This window comes from Nanorana parkeri, unplaced genomic scaffold, assembly GCF_000935625.1.
Source record: "Nanorana parkeri isolate BGI_ZX_2015 unplaced genomic scaffold, ASM93562v1 scaffold542, whole genome shotgun sequence".
Classification (NCBI taxonomy): domain Eukaryota; kingdom Metazoa; phylum Chordata; class Amphibia; order Anura; family Dicroglossidae; genus Nanorana; species Nanorana parkeri.
In genome coordinates, this window is record NW_017306810.1 from 51931 (window position 1) to 70003 (window position 18073).

An 18073-nucleotide genomic window follows, 5' to 3' on the forward strand; every position below is an offset into this window, starting at 1 on the left:
ACTCACACATGTGTGTTCTAGAAGTGTAGGAGCGCAGAGAGGACACCTGCATTATCAAAGGTGGTTGGGGTGTGTTGGGGCTGAAGATAGAATTTACCCAAAAAGGAAAAGTAATTATGGGTGAGTGTGAATTCCGTGCTGTCCAAAATAAACTGGACTTGGCTGTAATTAATGGAGGACTGGGAGAGAAACAACTGTAAAGCTTGGAGTCCCACTTTGTGGGGGATTGAAGTATACAGAGAACTAACATCTAGCGAGACCCAACAGTACGAATGGTCCCATGCATAAGTGGACAAGATGTTGATGAGGTGTCCACAATCTTTGATGTATGATGGGAGTGTTGCTAATAACGGTTGCAGGAATTGATCAATGTATTTAGAGTGTCCACTAGTAAGGCTGTTGGTACTAGCAATGATTGGACGTCCTGGGGGGTGGTGACTGTCTTTGTGAATCTTTGGTAGGTGATAAAAATATGGAGTGTGTGGAAATTTAAGTTGGAGGAAGGATTTCTCATTTTTATTAATAATACCTTTGTTGAGAGCTGAAGAAGTGAGATGGTCGAGTTCTCTGGAAAAGGAGGGTAAGGGGTCGGCTGGGAGACATGTGTAAATGATGGTATCAGAAAGTAATCTGAGCGCTTCTTTAATGTATGTGGGACGGTCCTGAATAACAATCCCACCTCCCTTGTCGGCTTGTTTAATAACGATATGGCTATTGGACATGAGATCCTTAAGTGCTCTGTTTTCTTGGGGAGTGAGATCAGAGTGGTGCTTGGCATTGCTGCACACCTGTAAAAGGTCCGCATACACAACATGATAGAAGGTATCTATGAAGGAACCTTTAGCGTGAACTGGAAAAAAAGTTGATTTTGGTCTGAGGGTGGTGTGGACAATGGCAGGGTTAACTAAGGTTTCCAAGTATACCTCTGGTGTGGAATTGAGGTCCACCAATTCATATAGGGTATTTAAAATGTTCCCATCATGTTTGTCAAAAATATCTGACATGCCCTCTAGTTCTAAAGAGTTGCTGGACCCGGCAACATCGTAGGGGGTGATGGTGGGTGCAGCAGAAGAAAAATGTCTCCGAAGTGTAAGTAACCTTATAAATTTGTTGAGGTCCTTAAATAAAGTGAATGGGTCGGGTTTGGCATCGGGAGCGAAGTTTAGACCTTTTATTAGTACTGAAGTTTCACTCAAAGCCAAATTATATTTAGAAAGATTAAATATTTTTATTGTGGAGTTGCCACTGTGTGTTCTTTTCTTGCCATGTTTGCTATATTTGCCTCCTCCGATTCCTCTTCTAGTTTTTTTATTTTTGGGGGGTGTGAGGATCCCTGCGCTAAAAAAGGCGTTGACATCATATTGGGAGTAGGGAGAGTCTCAATTTGGGATTTTGTGGTCCTATCCATGGGGGTTTCTGAGATGTTCTGGCTGGGTGCAGGTTGTGAGTGAGTGGTGATGGTTTCGGCTGTGTTGATAGGGGTAGGAGTGGGTGAAGGGGAAGGACTGGGTGAGGAGATCGCCTGTGTTGCCAATGTGGCTTTGTCAACACCCGGATTCAGGATGGATCTGGGACTGTATACGAGATTAGACTCATCCCACTCCAAAATGGCCACCCTCTTGGTGGGTACTGTATGTAAGGTAAGAAGTGTGACTGGACATGGTTTATGTGTGGATTGGTAGCGGGAAGTCTTTTTCCAACAGGAAACTCTATTAAGATTGTAGTCCGCAATATCCCTCAGACGTTTTTTGGATTTTGACCGTATAATGTTATGTTCATGCTCACTGGTGTTGCGATTTAGGTTTGACATTCAGGGGCTAAAGAGACAGGAGGTACCCCACTCCCAGTTCACACTTCACACAGCATTATGAGCTCATTACTTTGATCTAAATAAATGACATGTTTTATATGTTGCATGAGGAAAAAAATAAAATATTATTTAATTTAATATGGATAGCTATCAGCTCTTTAATGCTAAAATTAATGATATAAATTACATAAAAATGCAGCTAAGTATTAGGTAATAAATCACTAAATGTATATTTTTTAAAACCAATAATGTACCTAAATTTGACTGGGCATCAACATCTTGCAATCCTCTATATAGCAGAACTCAGACTAGCGGAGGGAGGGCAGGAATGGGAGGTATGCTGCATGCAAAATGTGTTGACAAAATACTGAAAAGAGGAGAAAGCATAGTGAGTAGAAGGATGATCTAATCAGTCTGCTGCTACTCTTTCACTCTTCAGTCAAAAGGTATTCCTTAACTCAAAGTGGTATCATCCACCTGGCTGTGTTGGAACTGTGTAAAAAAAAGACCGGATGAACAAAAACATAAAATTATTTGGAAGGCAAAACAACTATGTATTTCATAGATGTACTTCAAGAATGCTTGAGTGATTTTGCTTGTGCTGAAATCCATCCATGGCTTAAATGTGCAAATGAACATTGTTTAGTTATCATTAGTTATAAAATTATGATTTTGTTGTTGAGCTGAAAGACAGAGGTATAATGTAATTTTAATGCAACTAGTAATCTAGAAAAAGAAGACAGAGATGAGCCAGTTCTGTTGCAAGCTGCTTAACCTGTCTAATTACTGCTCTAGACCTTTGTTGTTGACCCATCTCATCCCCACATATCACTGTCATTTGCTTCAGGAATACTTGGCAGCTTTGACATTGATGATTAATTTTTCTGCAAAGTTAAATGATGCAAAATGAAGTAATTTTCCTGTTTAAAAATATTGTATTATCATGCAGGAGTCGCAATTACTTTATAGCTTATGTGGAGAAATTTTGGTTTAAAAACAAGTTAAAAAAGTAACCGATTGTTGTTTTCTTACTGGGAAGGCAAGTTCAACTAAAACACCTATATTTTTAAAGGTTGAGTGTAAGGTATTCTATATGCAGACATATGATGATTCATGATGTGATCCATAAGTAAAGTATGAAATGGGATAACATTTCTGGCATATCAGGCTCTATAGAAATTATTGTTGATGAATGATGTGAACAATTTTTAAATGCATGTACAATGTCAACGCCTGAATAGTCACATTGTGTGGTTCTTGCTGCATGAGGTAATTCATGTAATTACAACTAGATGATGTATAGGTTGTATGATGTTCTTTGTGCAAGAAATAAAGAAAGTATAGATAATAATTTATGATCAAAGCAAGTTCCTTCTCCTTTAATGTGTTATTATATTTTCTAAAATGCTGCCATGCTTCCAATGGCACAGATTTCTTATCACCTGTCTACTACTGCTAATTCAAGTACAATAACAAATGAGTAGACCAGCCTGGGTTCGGTTTAAGTCGGGTTTGACTCACGTTCAACCCAGAGCCAACTCATGTTATACTCAAACCCGTATCTCATCTCATCTCATCTTTAGGGAATATAAAAGGGAACCTGTCTTATTTAAACTTAATTAAATAAACTGACATTCTCTTTGCTATTGCAGTGTGTGGTGTTTGTTTGCTTATATCTCTCTAGGTACCGGGAATCCTGTGATAACAAATCCTTGCTGGAAAGGATCCGGATTAGAAGAAACCTGAGTAAGGGACCCCCTCCCCAGTTAAGAAGGGAACTGTGCGGTGAGACCTATTCAGTGGGTCTTAATGATCAGGAAAGCACCCCCTCTGTGTGGTTCTAATCACGGGGTGTGAGGTGGAAGGGATATCGTCACTTGTTTATTGACTTATCACATTTGGAACTTTTATATCAGAATTTCACATACAGATACACATGTGGACGTTGCTGAGTGATAGATGATCACAACTCACAGACTTTTTATATGTTCCAGCACATATTATTTATGATCTTGGTGTTGTATGCATGATTTTGTTGCCAGGAGCCACATATATGCATATTTTGCTTGCACGTTTTTGTGTTCACATGAATTATTGGTTCAGTTCGGCACATCTATATTAGATTTGGTATGTGAAACGCATGGTTTACATGCCTTTTTTGTCCTTATTTATTGTTTAGATCGGCACATTTATATAAGTTTTTTTTTTTAACCATAGTTTTTTATTTAATACACAATACAGGTGATGGAAACAACAGTTTTAAGACCCATACAATGGAATGTGTCAAAAGTTGACATAAAAAGAAGAAAACATGGCCATGGGCCCAATATTTGCATAAGGGTATCAAAAGCAAGTCATGTAAAGCCAAAGCGGAAACAGGAACCATACCGCACTCCTTACCGGGATTCCCAGTTGATGAAGATGGGTGCTCGAAATGACTGCGGATGGCACCGCCACACATGAACAGTAGAAAAATGTCACCAGCACACCATGAGTTGAAAAAGCCAAATATTTTATTGCCAGTAGCTGTATCTCATTGGCAAGCGCTTTCGGGGCCTCGCAGGGTCCTCTAAGCCTGATGAAGGGGACCCTGCGAGGCCCCGAAAGCGCTTGCCAATGAGATACAGCTACTAGCAATAAAATATTTTGCTTTTTCAACTCATGGTGTGCTGGTGACATTGTTCTACTGTTCATGTAAAGCCAAAGGGCCCATAGATCTCAAGTAGCAGTACAATGTAGTACTTTAAAGGCACATATCATATTAGTGAGGTAGAGGTCATTGTGCACGTGGCATGCAGAGCTGTGATAGCATATGGGTCAGTAAGCGTCACATATTTTGATACGTAAGATTCACATACGTTTTTTTGATACGCTGTTGTTGGTGTATACTTAGTGCAGTATGTAAATACAGTTTGTTTGTTACACCATATATGGTGATGTCAATATGTATTGCCCTAAGGATTTGTATATACTTTGTATCTCCCTGTAGAATTTAGAAAGTACACATCTGGGTCTGAGAAAGCAGACCTTGTCTGCAAAATGCATTACATCTGCTCGGCACCAAGTACCCCCAGTCATCTAAGATATATCTGACAGAAGATCTAAGCTGACGCTGCATACCTAATTAGGTGGATGACCCGGAAAACCTCAAACACTTTGTATTAGTGTCCTGACCTACAGCGCCTTTTTGGGGCCCTCCAGCCGCATCAAGGATTGCCTTTAGAGATCTCTAATTTGAATGCTATTGGCACTCAAGCTATCCTGTGGATTTTCTATACAGATCTTCAATCGGGGGGAGATTTTGGATCCTTTTTCAAAGCCTAAACCATGCAACTATCGGAAACGACTCAAAACGGACACCTGTGAATCGATGAGTGGGATATGTGAGTAGGACTGACGATTTCTTTAGTAGTGGATTTCTTAACTGTCCACTCAGAAAAACGCCCCCTTACACTTATCATTAAGGGGAAGACTCACCTATCATCGCTCACTAACACAACCGACCACCATAAGACATTTATACTGAAAGAAATTGTATAGTTTACAAAATCCCCTTTTTGAAGTAACATACTCTATGATCCAGGATACCACACAGGAAAAGAGTTCTCTGTTTGCCTGGAAATTATCTAACAAGTTGTTATCCACAGATAGTAAATCAGATAGTAAATCATCACCTTATGAGAACATGATCCTTTAAAGAAGCTACTATATATCCTTTTACCGCCGACTAAAGGCTTATTTAAATGAAACAAAGTGGCGACTTGTGGGATATACTATATATTTTCAAATCAATGTGATACACAGTAAATATTGGATAAATCCTTTTGTTGCTTTACCTGGAGTGTATATGTTCCCAAACTGGAAGCTGTTTTCTATGGTCCTGACACTCAGCTGCCCAGAATACAGAGGGTCAATATATACTACCGAATGTTATCCCATAACAGTCAGTTTTGTTGTGTCATTGGTTTTAATTAGTTGACAGTAAGATGTTGGCTGTGTTCACCTATTATTATCTATCAGAATAAAAGTGTTCTATTTTTTCATTGAATTTGGTTTGTCCCGATCTATGGTTAACCCTTGGACTGTCTACATTAGGGAGTCAGTACGACCCTGTTTTTTCTGTTTACAGTATGTAAATATAGTTGGTTTGTTACACCATAGATGGTGATATCAATATGTATTGCCCTAAGGATTTGCATATACTGTGTATCTCTCTGTAGAATTTAGAAAGTACACATCTGGGCCTGAGAAAGCAGACCTTCTCTGCAAAATGCATTACATCTACTCTGCACCAAGTACCCCAGTCATCTAAGATATATTCTTCAATTCTGTATATCCTGTATGGATCAGTGACACTTTATCATTAGTATAAAATATATGTATACTAGATATGATATAACAGTCCCAACAATATTGTCCAACAGGTGATGACCCAAAGGTACTTCTATATTGCCCAACCCCCTACAGTATATGCATTACAAAAGTATTTTATTTAAAGTTCAAATATCAAAGCCTCTACTGCCAACTGACATACCTGCTTTTTCAGATGGATAGACAGAGTGGGGCTTAGAACCTGGGTGTGTGGCTTAATTGTGGCTTGGAGAAAAATTGAGTCTAAGGGGTCTATTCACGAAGCTGCTGAAGGATCTAGCCGTAGCTTTGGCCAATCCTTCGGCTAGCTTCGGCCCCAGGACCCCTTCGGTTCAGTAGAACCAAAGGGGTGCTGTACGGGCTATTCACTATAGCCCGTGCAGCTCCCGAACGAGGCCGAGCGGCTCAGTCGAGCCGAACGCATATGCATCGGCTCGGCTGAGCCGCGCTAAAAGCCGAAGCTGGCCGAGCGGCAGGCCATTGGCCGGCCGACAGCCTGCTTCTGACAGCTGGGCGGAGCCAGCCGTGTTCTTACGGCTGGCTCCGGCCACTTGCAGAGAGGTCAGCGTCCCTGGTTACCTGCTAACCAGGGACACTGATCTCCAAACAGCAACCTCTCCCTGGCGCTCCGGGAGTCTTCCGCTCCCGGCCGCCAAGGAGAGAAACACTGCTGTTTCTATTTTTTTTATTCTGACACGGAGTCGTGTCAGAATAGAAAAAACAAACAAAAATGTTTTTGCCCATTGGAATGCATTGCTAGATTCCTATTGGCTATTTAAATTTGCAATAGCCAATAGTAAATTAGCATTGTACCCGCCCTCTGCTGCAGTTCTCCATCAGGTCCATCAGCAGAGTGCAGGTACAATGCTAGTTTACTATTGGCTATTGCAAATTGAAATAGCCATTAGGAATCTAGCAATGCTTTCCAATGCATGGTGTCAGAATAATGAAAAAAAAAAAAGCAGTGTTTCTCTGCTGGGCAGCCGGGAGGCTCCCAGAGTGCCCAGGAGAGTCTTTTTTCCTTTTTTTTGTGACTGCAGCAGAACCACTGGGCAATAGAAAACTGTTGGGCGGAGCTAGCTGTCACTGCTGGAATTGCTTTCACTTTGGGAGATTTTCTCTAACTGTGGTGTATTTGAGATAGGAAGTGGAGAGACATTTTCTTAAATATACTCAACTCTTAGCTCTCCCTACTTTATTCAATGCTAAAAAAGGTTTTGACTATACATACAGTATACGTTAAGAATAATGTCTACATATTCTTATATAAGTACAAGCCCTCATCTGAAGGAAAGAAATAGATCATTATGCCAATCTTTTTCCGATTCACACCCATCTTTTGTTTTCTATTACAATAGTTTGTGACAACAGGAACAAGCAGTATGTGATTAGACATGTGTGCAACAATATCAGTGAGTGACAGCTATTATTTACATATCTTAATATGGAGACTATCATTTAGTAAGTAATCCATGCAAATGTATTCATTCAATTATCAGTGATGATCCTTTTACTTATGTGATATTTATCTATATTTTACAGAAAGAAAATTGTCTTATTCTACTAACTAGACAGGATGAAGTTTGATTTTTAGCAGGTTGTTTAAATTTTCAAATACCCATTTTTATGCATTATCATCTCTTTATGATGAAAATATATCATGCAAATGTTTGGCATTTCAAGAATACTTTTTTAACACCTAATCTTAAAACATTAATGGACATGGAAAAGTGTCAGCCTTCTGTATTTTATGCAGAAATGTGAGAGTAAAATTACCATAGTTGTTGTCATAAAAAATGATGAATTTCTGCCAGCCATATTCGGTGACGACTCTTAGGATAACATCATTCAGATAGACTTGGGGGCGAACAGACAAGGTATAGTCATCAATCCTTTTACTCCTATTGAGCCCACAACTACTTCTTGGTGTTCTGGCAGTGGATCGCTGTGTGAAGAGATGAGGGATATGCATTGCATCTGCAAGAGACTGCAAGGACCCGGCTGAGGCACATCCGATAGAGCTGACGAGGGCCAATATGCCTTGGTTCATAAGATCACAGGCTGAAAGAAACAAAATCATATTTGAGATGACAGTGATATATGTGTACAGTGTTACTTTTACTTAAAATGGCTGATACGTATATGCTAAATACAATAACATATGCTGTCTGCAAATATTGCTGCATAAGCTGGAGGGCAAAAGTTGCAGACTGTTTTATATATTTTTTTTTTGTACTACTAGAATACAATATTATGCAAATGATATTCAATATACATGCCCAAAAAAGAATTACTGTTTTTCGTTTTGTTGCGTTTGTTTTTTGCTTATACTATAGCAATAGATACATTGCATATGTATACAAAAAGAAACTATTAATTGTACACATATCATACAGGGATAATTATGTACTCACATTGTGAACAATTTCAAATATACACAAAAGTTTAAAGATGTATTTAACTTTTTGCAACAAATTAATGAATGAACCCCTACTGCAAAAAATATGTGCATTTATTAATGTTTTGCCTTCAAGCCTAGGAAGTCAGACATAGAAAAAGACCTGGGGGTGCTCATAGATCACAGATTTGGCAATAGTAAACAATGCCAAGCAGCAGCCAGTAAAGCTAACAAGATACTGGTGTGTATTAAAAGAGGAATTGTAGCAAGGGATCAAAGAGTAATACTTCCACTTCATAAATCTTGGTTCGACCCCATCTTAAGTATGCGGTACAGTTCTGGTCGCCAACTCTCAGGTGGGACAACCTGAAACTGGAGAGAGTTCAGAAAAGGGCTAAAAAATTAATTAAAGGAATTGAAGGCCTGAGTTATGAAGACTGCATTCAACATTGAAACTTATTCACCTTAGAAAAGAGGCGATTAATAGGGGACCTTATTGCAGTGTTCAAAATCATCAATGGGGACCCCAATATTAGGAACAAGCTGTTTAATCCCAAAACTTTATTGAGACCCCTTGGGCACAACAAGAGGTTAGAGGAGAAGGAATTCAATCTTAGAATTTGCAAGGGGTAATTTACTGTGAGAGTGATACATTCAAGAAACTCCTGGATGAGTTTCTTCTTTCGCAGAATCTACAGGGATATGGGAAGTGTTAGAGCAAGATAAATACACACACACTCAATTAAAAAATACACAGAAGCATGCAGGGAGAAGCACTCCACAAGTCAGGTAAGTTGGGAGCAGGTTGAGAGAGGGGGGCTGCAGAATAGGTCCACTTTCTTTGTTATACCCTAAATATGATTGCTAAGAATCAAATCAAATCAAGTATATTAAGTGGCAGATGTGTGGTTATATAATAAAGCAGCACAATAAAGCAGTGATTATATTCATAGGGCAGAAACTCATTCATTTGACCCATAATAATCTTCTGCTGATCTACCTACAGTATAGTTAAATTGGTGGATCTGTATTGCTGTACTTTGAAGCATCTCTTCTGCTATTGGGCTTGCCTAGCATATTAAATATTCAGCAGTCCTTACATTTAAGGCCATATTGGGATTGGATACAGTGCCTTAGAGACCATATGCAGCAAATAGGGGAACAGGATGGAGTTACGCTGAACCATATAATATAATGTAGTATACCAGTCTCCAGGGTTTCAACAACGCTATTCAAAATATGAAGTGTCCCCAAGATAATAGAAATCCCTTACTCGGAGCTGGTTCAGTAAACAGGTAGAAAATACGTAATTTAACAATTTGAATATTTAATCATAGAAAAACTTAAACAATACATCCACAACAAGACATTTAAAAACAGTTAAAAAACTTCCCTAGGGTACACAGTAATATAGGAATCATGGGTGGTCTGCACTCCAGCTAATGTGGTAATAAAAAGTTGCCACCTACTATATATATAATTATCTCATGTACGGATACAATGTATCCCAGGTTACTCACAACTCATGTTGCTCAGGGAGCTCAGGGAGAGACAGTCCTGCTCGAGTTCCACAATGCTGAATGATATGTTTGCTTCAATGGGTAATTGTAGTTGGGATCCGGAGGTGGGGATAGATAGGCAGGGCTAAATATGCAAGCGCCCTTCCCTTTTCCCCTGCTTGGGGCTCTTACTAGCCCTCGGGCTCGAATTTCAAATTTGAGAGCTAACCCAAAAGCATTTCCGTGTAGATGTGTGCGGCCGCACAGTAAACAAAGCAAAAAGGTATATGCAGGGGTCTCAACTGTAGAAGGTTCCCAGTACGATGATTGTGCAAAATACAGCAAGCTGTCTTCCGGTCGTTTAACTCAGACTCTGCTGGATAAGTTGGGGATTCCGATGCAGGCTGGACTCTGACCAAATCCCGGCCGACTGAGCTCCGTCTCCGCACCATCAAAGCCCAGGCTGAACAGTGCTATTGCCGCGGCTGATGTGCGGGATGAGCTTTAATGAGTGTCCAGGGAAGTTGTTGGCACACATAACCCTGACGCGTTTCCTCCCCACTCAGGGGCTTCTTCAGCGGGGTGTGTGCTCTGAGTCTTGTATGGATGTAATAAATAGCCGATTAGTGAGGCTAATTGGTTGCCGGATATCAAGCAATCAGCCGGCCATATCGTTTTTCAACAAGGTATACTTTGAATGTTACATATACTTCAATATAGCATAATGGCACCTGTGGGGCCTTAAATGACATTTCTGAGACCCTTTACCCGTCTATAATCATAAGTAAAAAATAATACAGAAATAAACTTGTAACGGTCATCTATGTCCATACGGACTGAAAGGAGAATCCTGGTGTTTAAAAAGGAGACAATTTGAACGGGTCATTCATGGGGTCACATAAGGGTTTGGGAGTAATTTCTATTGTTATAGCTTAAATCGTAGTTGTCAAAGTCACAGAAAAATATGTGAAAACGAAAACAGCATAACATCAAGATGTAAAGATATAAAATAGAGAGGTTATACTGCACAACCCACCTGGGGCAACAGCTCCTGGTGGAGCCCCATAGTTGAACAGCCCGTTCAAAATTCTACCATGATGACAGACTTGGAGACCATAGTTGGTATAAAGAATGCACTCCATAACAAGTAACTGGCAATGTGTCCACTCTCATACACAAAAAAAGACTGGAATTTGTGGTGTAGTGTGAGCCCATGTTGGCTGCCCAATCACAGATATTTCCATGCCAATGGAATCACATTTCCACATAGTCTATTCTTATGAGCTAAAATATAGCTTATTTCACATTTGTGATCCTTAACAGTATTAGGTCACTAGTAAGGCTGCAATGCTTAATTATAGACATATTCTGTCTGAATGTTGTACATTGTACTTTTTGTGCTAGGTCTACCTTCTGTTTAAAGCCCAATATTTTTAAATTCCTTTAATAACCCTTGTATGCTGTTGATTTACAATGTCTTTAATCTTCTATTGGCTGATAATTAATAGATACATATTAACCTGCAGTAGACAGGAGGTATGAGCAAATTTTAAAACCATAGGCGCTATTTGAGTATCAGAATGTCTCAATTTTCAGGGATCCAAGGGTGCTCTTTGGTGGATTAAAACAGATGTGCTGCACGTGGAGGTGCCTGCTGTACAATAAAAGTGGTGGTTTTATAATTATAGCATTACTACAGATGCACTATAGGTCTTCTTCTAATATATTAGATCTGTGATGTTTCAGATTTCTACAGGAGCAATATGGGTTGCTGGAAATACTGTATGTCACATCATTGTCCAATAATGGAGCACCATCAAAATGAAGAAAAAGAGAAGAAAATGTATTTAAAACTTGTACATATAAATTTTGAATTATTTCTTACTCTTATGAAGCTCTGTGTTGCGAGCCACTTGGCATACTATTACCTTTAAAAAGGGTCTATTTTAAATAATACATGTGATCTCGCTGTTTACATATTTGGATAATTCAGCAAAAAGCACTATAGCTGGCTTGAAAAAAGGAATTTATCCTTTGGATTAAAATGCAGATATTTTAAGCTTCATAATGCACCATGGGGAACAAGAAGAAAATGTTCTTGCTAAAAATGCCCTGATTTAAATATTGTGAAAGTGTTTGCACTCTTTTTCATTTGCTTCTATGTTAGAAAAAAAACATGTTGGTCAGGTATCATTCATAGACAACAGATCTCTTTTCTGTTTGCATCAATGATTTTACATATTTTGCTTCAATATTTGTTAAAATGTGTACCAGGCCAATATTTCATGACTATAAAAAAGAAACTGCTAACCGTTACAATATTCTATATCTAAATCGCAAAGGGAAGTGAGCATTTTTTCATTATCGGAAAGCAATTTCCCCTCTTCCTTTGTGCTGAAATAATTTGACATGTATGAGAAGATCTAAATAGTGGCAGCAATTTGCACCCTGTAAAATAATAGGTGTCTTATACGTATTTTAATGAGATCTGCAGGAAAAAGTCTGATAAAAAAGATACATTTTTTGCATGATTCATTTCAGATTACATCTTGTACAGCAAACAATAATTTAACAACAATGATCAATATTCCACGTATGGTCAATGATGTATATTGCATTATGAGTTGTATTTCCCTTTTTTTGGTGTATATAAGAAAGCAGTTACAGTGTGAATAAAAGAAAGACATTTCACTGTTGCAATTATTTTTACAGAATGTACAAACATTTTTCGATATATATATATATAGAGAGAGAGAGGCATATGAAAGGAATAAGTAAAAACACTGGGCTGATTAACTAAAGGAGCTTAGGATCTTCAAATCCATAATTTGAGTGAATATTCAGTTCAATTATCCAATCATGTACACATAAACTATGTAAACAGGAATTTACTTTTCACATAACTGGATAATTGACATGAATATTCACACAATTTATTGTGTAAAGATTCTAGACTCCTTTAGTAATCTTGCATTTTTTGGTCCTTTTTAAGGCTAATTTGAAAGCTAATGAAAAAAGGTAGCTGGGCACTGCCTTGGCAGACATATACCAATGCACACATTTAAAAAAAATACCATTCAGTGGAGATAGGTCTTTTAATGTGGGTTAAAGGGCAACATTGAAAAATCCGAATACATAAAACTTTCAAATAACATGCTTGGGGGATGCCTTAAAGCTTAATGTTACATAAGGAGCAATATGATGCAGATTTTTAAAATGTACATGTTTTGTTTAAAAATAGCAGCCAGGCATATGTCATTTAGCGGCAGTAGCACTAACGCCGATAAAGGATAAATCCTCGGCTTGCCTCTATTTGCAATTATAATGTTTTGATCAGGAACATCACCAAGGATCTCCACCCAGGTACCGTATATCACCAAAGTTTCCAGGGATCCTGGGTGATGTTCATGACTAAATGCGGTCATAATAACAGAGGCCAGTCAGGTACCTATCAATTAGTAGTGGCAATGCTACTGCCTCTAACTGGTGTATCCCTGGCTGCTGTTTTTAAACAAAACATGTCAATTTTAAAGGACTACATCATACTGCCATTTGTGATGGGGCAGCATCATCAGATACCATGTTATCGTGATGGTGGGTCAACATCATTGTGTGGTGGGTCCAAGGGCGGACTGACAACACATGGGGCCCCCGGGCAGTACAAGATTATAGGGCCCCCTTGTGCTCCGCCCATATACAAGTCCCTCCCACACGCCCCACCTGCATAGACATTCTTGTGTCACAGAAATTTCTTCTCCACATTATTTTTCAAATAGTGGGCCAATTCACTAAGATGAATTGCCGGGGAACTGGCTGTCCATGCTTCTGGGCTGTGAGCTGTGGGAGGTTAGTGGGAGGGGCCGGACAGTGTCAAAGTCAGTGTTCTATAATTTTTCTCGATCCTATCAATTTTCTCCACTGTGTCACAGATTCCTGGATCCACCGACAAACGCAGCCTCCCGTCTCCCACGCTGTCAGAAGCTGCAACAGAGCATGCTGGTTACTACTTAAACTGGCGCACGCTGTGTGCGGCTTCTGAGAAGATACACTATTAGCATAGCGGGAGCTAGGCAAAATACGCAGCCAGCTTCCCCACTACGCTAATAGCGTATCTTCTCAGAAGCTGCACACAGCGCGCGCCAGTTTAAGTAGTAACCAGCATGCTCTGTTGCAGCCTCTGACAGCATGGGAGACGGGAGGCTGCATTTGTCAGTGGATCTAGGGATCAGGTGCAGTGACATTACAATGACCGGGTGCAGATGGCAGAGAGGTAGCGGCGAGGGGACAGTCAGTGATGGGCCCCCTGATGGCCGCGGTCCCTCGGTCCGTGCCCGACTGCCCGAATGGTCAGTCCGCCCCTGGGTGGGTCATAGTGTTTGACAAGGATCTACATCACTAGATGACATGATTGACAGTGGATTTACATCAGAGCACATTGTTTATTTACTTTTTATTTTATTTTTAGGGGACCCCCTTTAAATCCCCCCATCCCATTTGGGGGAAGGAATGTGGCGATGAAGTCCTTGTCCCCATCAACACACAGTGACACAGTGCCTTGAATGGGCTGAAGATTTTCCACCCTCTTTTAGCCAGTACTCTCCCAATGTTGAGTGCATGTGGTCTGATCTAGTTTAAGGGGTGGCACACACTGACAGCCTTCACTTTCCTCCCCACCCAGACTATATGCCCAGGGTTTGGTTTGAACTGTAGGGGCAACCCCAAGTTCCAATTTGTTATGCATACTGTTCCTTTAAAAAAATATTCATATCAGACCCTTTTGTAAGCATGCAACCTGAGTGTCCTAGAATGGAGAAGGCAGTGAGCTTGCCCCCCTCCTGAATCATACCAGGAATTGAAACCAGGAATCACACCATTGAAAAGCCACTTAGTCAGAATGTTAATGGGGACAAGGGACTCATACCTACATCCTATCCCAAAAAGGGATGTGTAATTCATTGTTAAAAAAGTTAAAAATCAAATAAAAACACCCATGCTGTGCTGTGATACTGAATTTGATACCTTGATTTGAAAAAATAAATAAATCCAACATCTATCACATCATTCAGCGAAATAGATCCTCGTCAATCACAACAACCCCCAGCCACGTGATGTTCACCTGTCCCACTCCTGCAGCAAAATTACCAGACAAATTGCCAAAAAAAGACAGGTTGGATTTCGATCAAACCAAAACTTGAAGCTCACCCCTTCTTCCTAAGAAGGGACTTTTCCTCATGACAGATTTATTTTAAAAACCAAAGGTTAAAAATGTTATATAATGTCATATAACTATGGTCATATCACTTTTAAAGACCCATGGAAATAATGCTTATAGACTCTATATGACCAATTATGACACAAAGAACATTCAACAAAGATATATGCTTATTCTTTGTATTATGTAATAATTTTTTTTTTCAAAAAATTCAATTCAAATACTTTACCATCTTTGTTGGAGGATTACTTTTTGGAGTTTTGCTTTACCATAAATATGTGGGGATTATCTTTATGAAATGTGTATGGTGAATGCTCTTCTTAATAATGCTAGTTTGCATCTCAGTGAAATGTCAATGTAAATACTCTCTAAAGTCGTTAACACAGAGGACATGCCAAGGAAAAGAAGGGAAATTACATTCAGGTAATAATGTGAATTTATTTGTTCGGTACTCTATCATGTTTATATGCTAAAGTTAAAATATAATTAGTTAATTTTGTGCTACAGGATAATATGATACTTTTTACCTTTAATACCTCTTATTTAGATTGCATAGTACCACGTTATACAGTTCACCTTTTCTACATTGATTTAGTGAACATTTTTAACATTGAGAAGGTATGTTTTCCTACATATAATTAAAGTCATGAATATAAAAGTACACTAAAATATTGCTATTGTCACCTTATCAGTATACCCAGTGGTTGATTTGTTATATTAGATAATCCTGACACCATGTATATTTATTTTTTAAACTAAATTTTTTTAATTTCCAGTCAATATTTTAGTTGATATTTGAACTACACTGTAAGGCTTTCTCAATGAGGCAAGGGGCAATGTGCAAAGTGCAAACCCACAGCAGACAGTAGTAATACATAGGGGGTTATTCACAAAGCTGCTGAAGGATCTAGCTGTAGCTTCGGCTGATCCTTCGGCTAGCTTCGGCCCCAGGACCTCTTCAGTTCAGTAGAACCGAAGGGCTGCTGTAGGGCTATTCACTATAGCCCGTACAGCTCCCGAAGTTGGCAGAGGGCCTCAGTCGAGCCGATGGCATGTCCTTCGGCTCGACTGAGCCCAGGTGAAATTTGAAGCTAGCCGAACAGCCTGCCATTGGCCGGCCGACAGCCTGCTACTTACAGCTGGGCGGAGCCAGCCATCATCTCCGGCCAGAGCTGCTGTGATATTATGGAGGCCCTGCCGGGTTCTCAGTGTGTAATGATTGTTGACATCTGTCATTACGATGAGAGCTTTAGCAGAGCCGGCGGTGATATGAAAGCCGACTCTGCTGAGCTCTCATGGTACTGACAGTTCAGCATTCCTGGTTACGTGGTAACCAGATGACGCTGATCTGTCAGTACCATGAGAACTCAGCAGAGCTGGCTTTGATACTACCCCCGACTCTGACAAGCTCTCATTGTAATGTCACTGCTAGCTCCGTCCAATTGTTTTCTCTTTTCTTCCTACTTTTTAAAACTGTTTTTCTATTCAGCTCTGTACCACAGAAGGTATCGAGCAGAATAGCCCATCCGAATGCCGCTCGGCAGCATTTGGCTATTCACTCACTGCTGTTCGGCATCTATGAGAATAAGCCCAACAGCAGCTTGGATATTGGATCAGCTGAGTCGAACTCCTTCTGCACTTCGGGTCGGCCGAACATGCTGAGCATGTTTGGCCAACCCGAACCCAGCTGCAGCAAGCCGATGTACGGCTGATTTTAGTCGGTGCACGTCTGAAATCAGCCATACAAGCCTGAAGTGAATAGCCGAACAGCGTTCGGCTCACTTCACTTCGGGTCGGTTATTCACTCGGCTGCCTATGGCAGCTTAGTGAATAACCCCCATAATCTTTCTGACTGCATTAAAGGGCTGATAGGAGAAATGTGATTGGTTGCTTTGGATTGGCACATCAGTATTACCCTTTGCCTTATAACATAATTGAAAGCTGTTTACGCTAATGTAGGAAGATTCAATTCACAGTGAGGCTAATTTACAACACCCAGAGCAAAACTTGCTTTTGCCATAAAAAAATAATCAGTTTTAAATGAAGCTAGGAAACTGCTTGCTATTGGCAGCTGCTTCAGCTTTTCCCGTTTTCATACATCTGTGTCACATCTCCTCCAGGCAGGTGGCGTCCTCCAGGCATGCAATAGAAAGTTTACAAGTGGACATTCATCATAATGTTTATTTCAGTTTGGCACAAAGCTAACAGTCATTGCATTTGAGCAACTGGCCAAACACACCTACATTCAACAAACTCCAGCATTTAGAGCAGGTGTCATCATTGAATGGACACAAGGTTTTAATACTCATTTCTACAACTCCTACATTTGCTTGATCCTGTCAAGCCAGTCCACCCCCAAGTTAAGTTTTTCTTTAGCTATTATGGATACCTCCCAGTAAATGATTTCTCTATTTAAATGTGTCTAAAAATGTAAGGCAACAATGAAGCCCAAATCTAAAATGCTGTTTTCTTCACTGAGGTGAAATGCTGGCATTACTGGACATATATATTTAAAAAGTATTTTTATGTAACCACCATTCAAGTGTCATATTATTTGTGTGGATTAGAGAATGAAATAAATAATCCAATGGGTCACTGTGACACAAAGAAATTTAATGTATTTTTAAGGGGGTTTCATAATTTCTTAATGATATAGTATATAATAATTGCATGACATATTGACACTGATATTATACAATAATAGAGTGTTGACTTTCTTAATACATTTTCATTTAGTAATTGAGAAAAAATAAAGTGAAAATTCTTTACAATTCCCAGAATAC

The 18073-nt window shown here is 39.6% G+C and overlaps 1 protein-coding gene across 1 annotated transcript in view; it reads right to left on the reverse strand.

Annotated features, from left to right (window-relative positions):
* The window catches only part of LOC108791306 (glutamate receptor ionotropic, delta-2-like), a gene marked incomplete at its 3' end in the record, with an annotated part of 437538 nt that overhangs the window by 24504 nt on the left and 394961 nt on the right, over positions 1 to 18073 (reverse strand). Inside the window, exon 3 of the mRNA XM_018561749.1 lies at positions 7958 to 8242. Within this exon, the coding sequence (XP_018417251.1) occupies positions 7958 to 8242 (285 nt within the window). The remainder of the gene's footprint in view (positions 1 to 7957; positions 8243 to 18073) is intronic.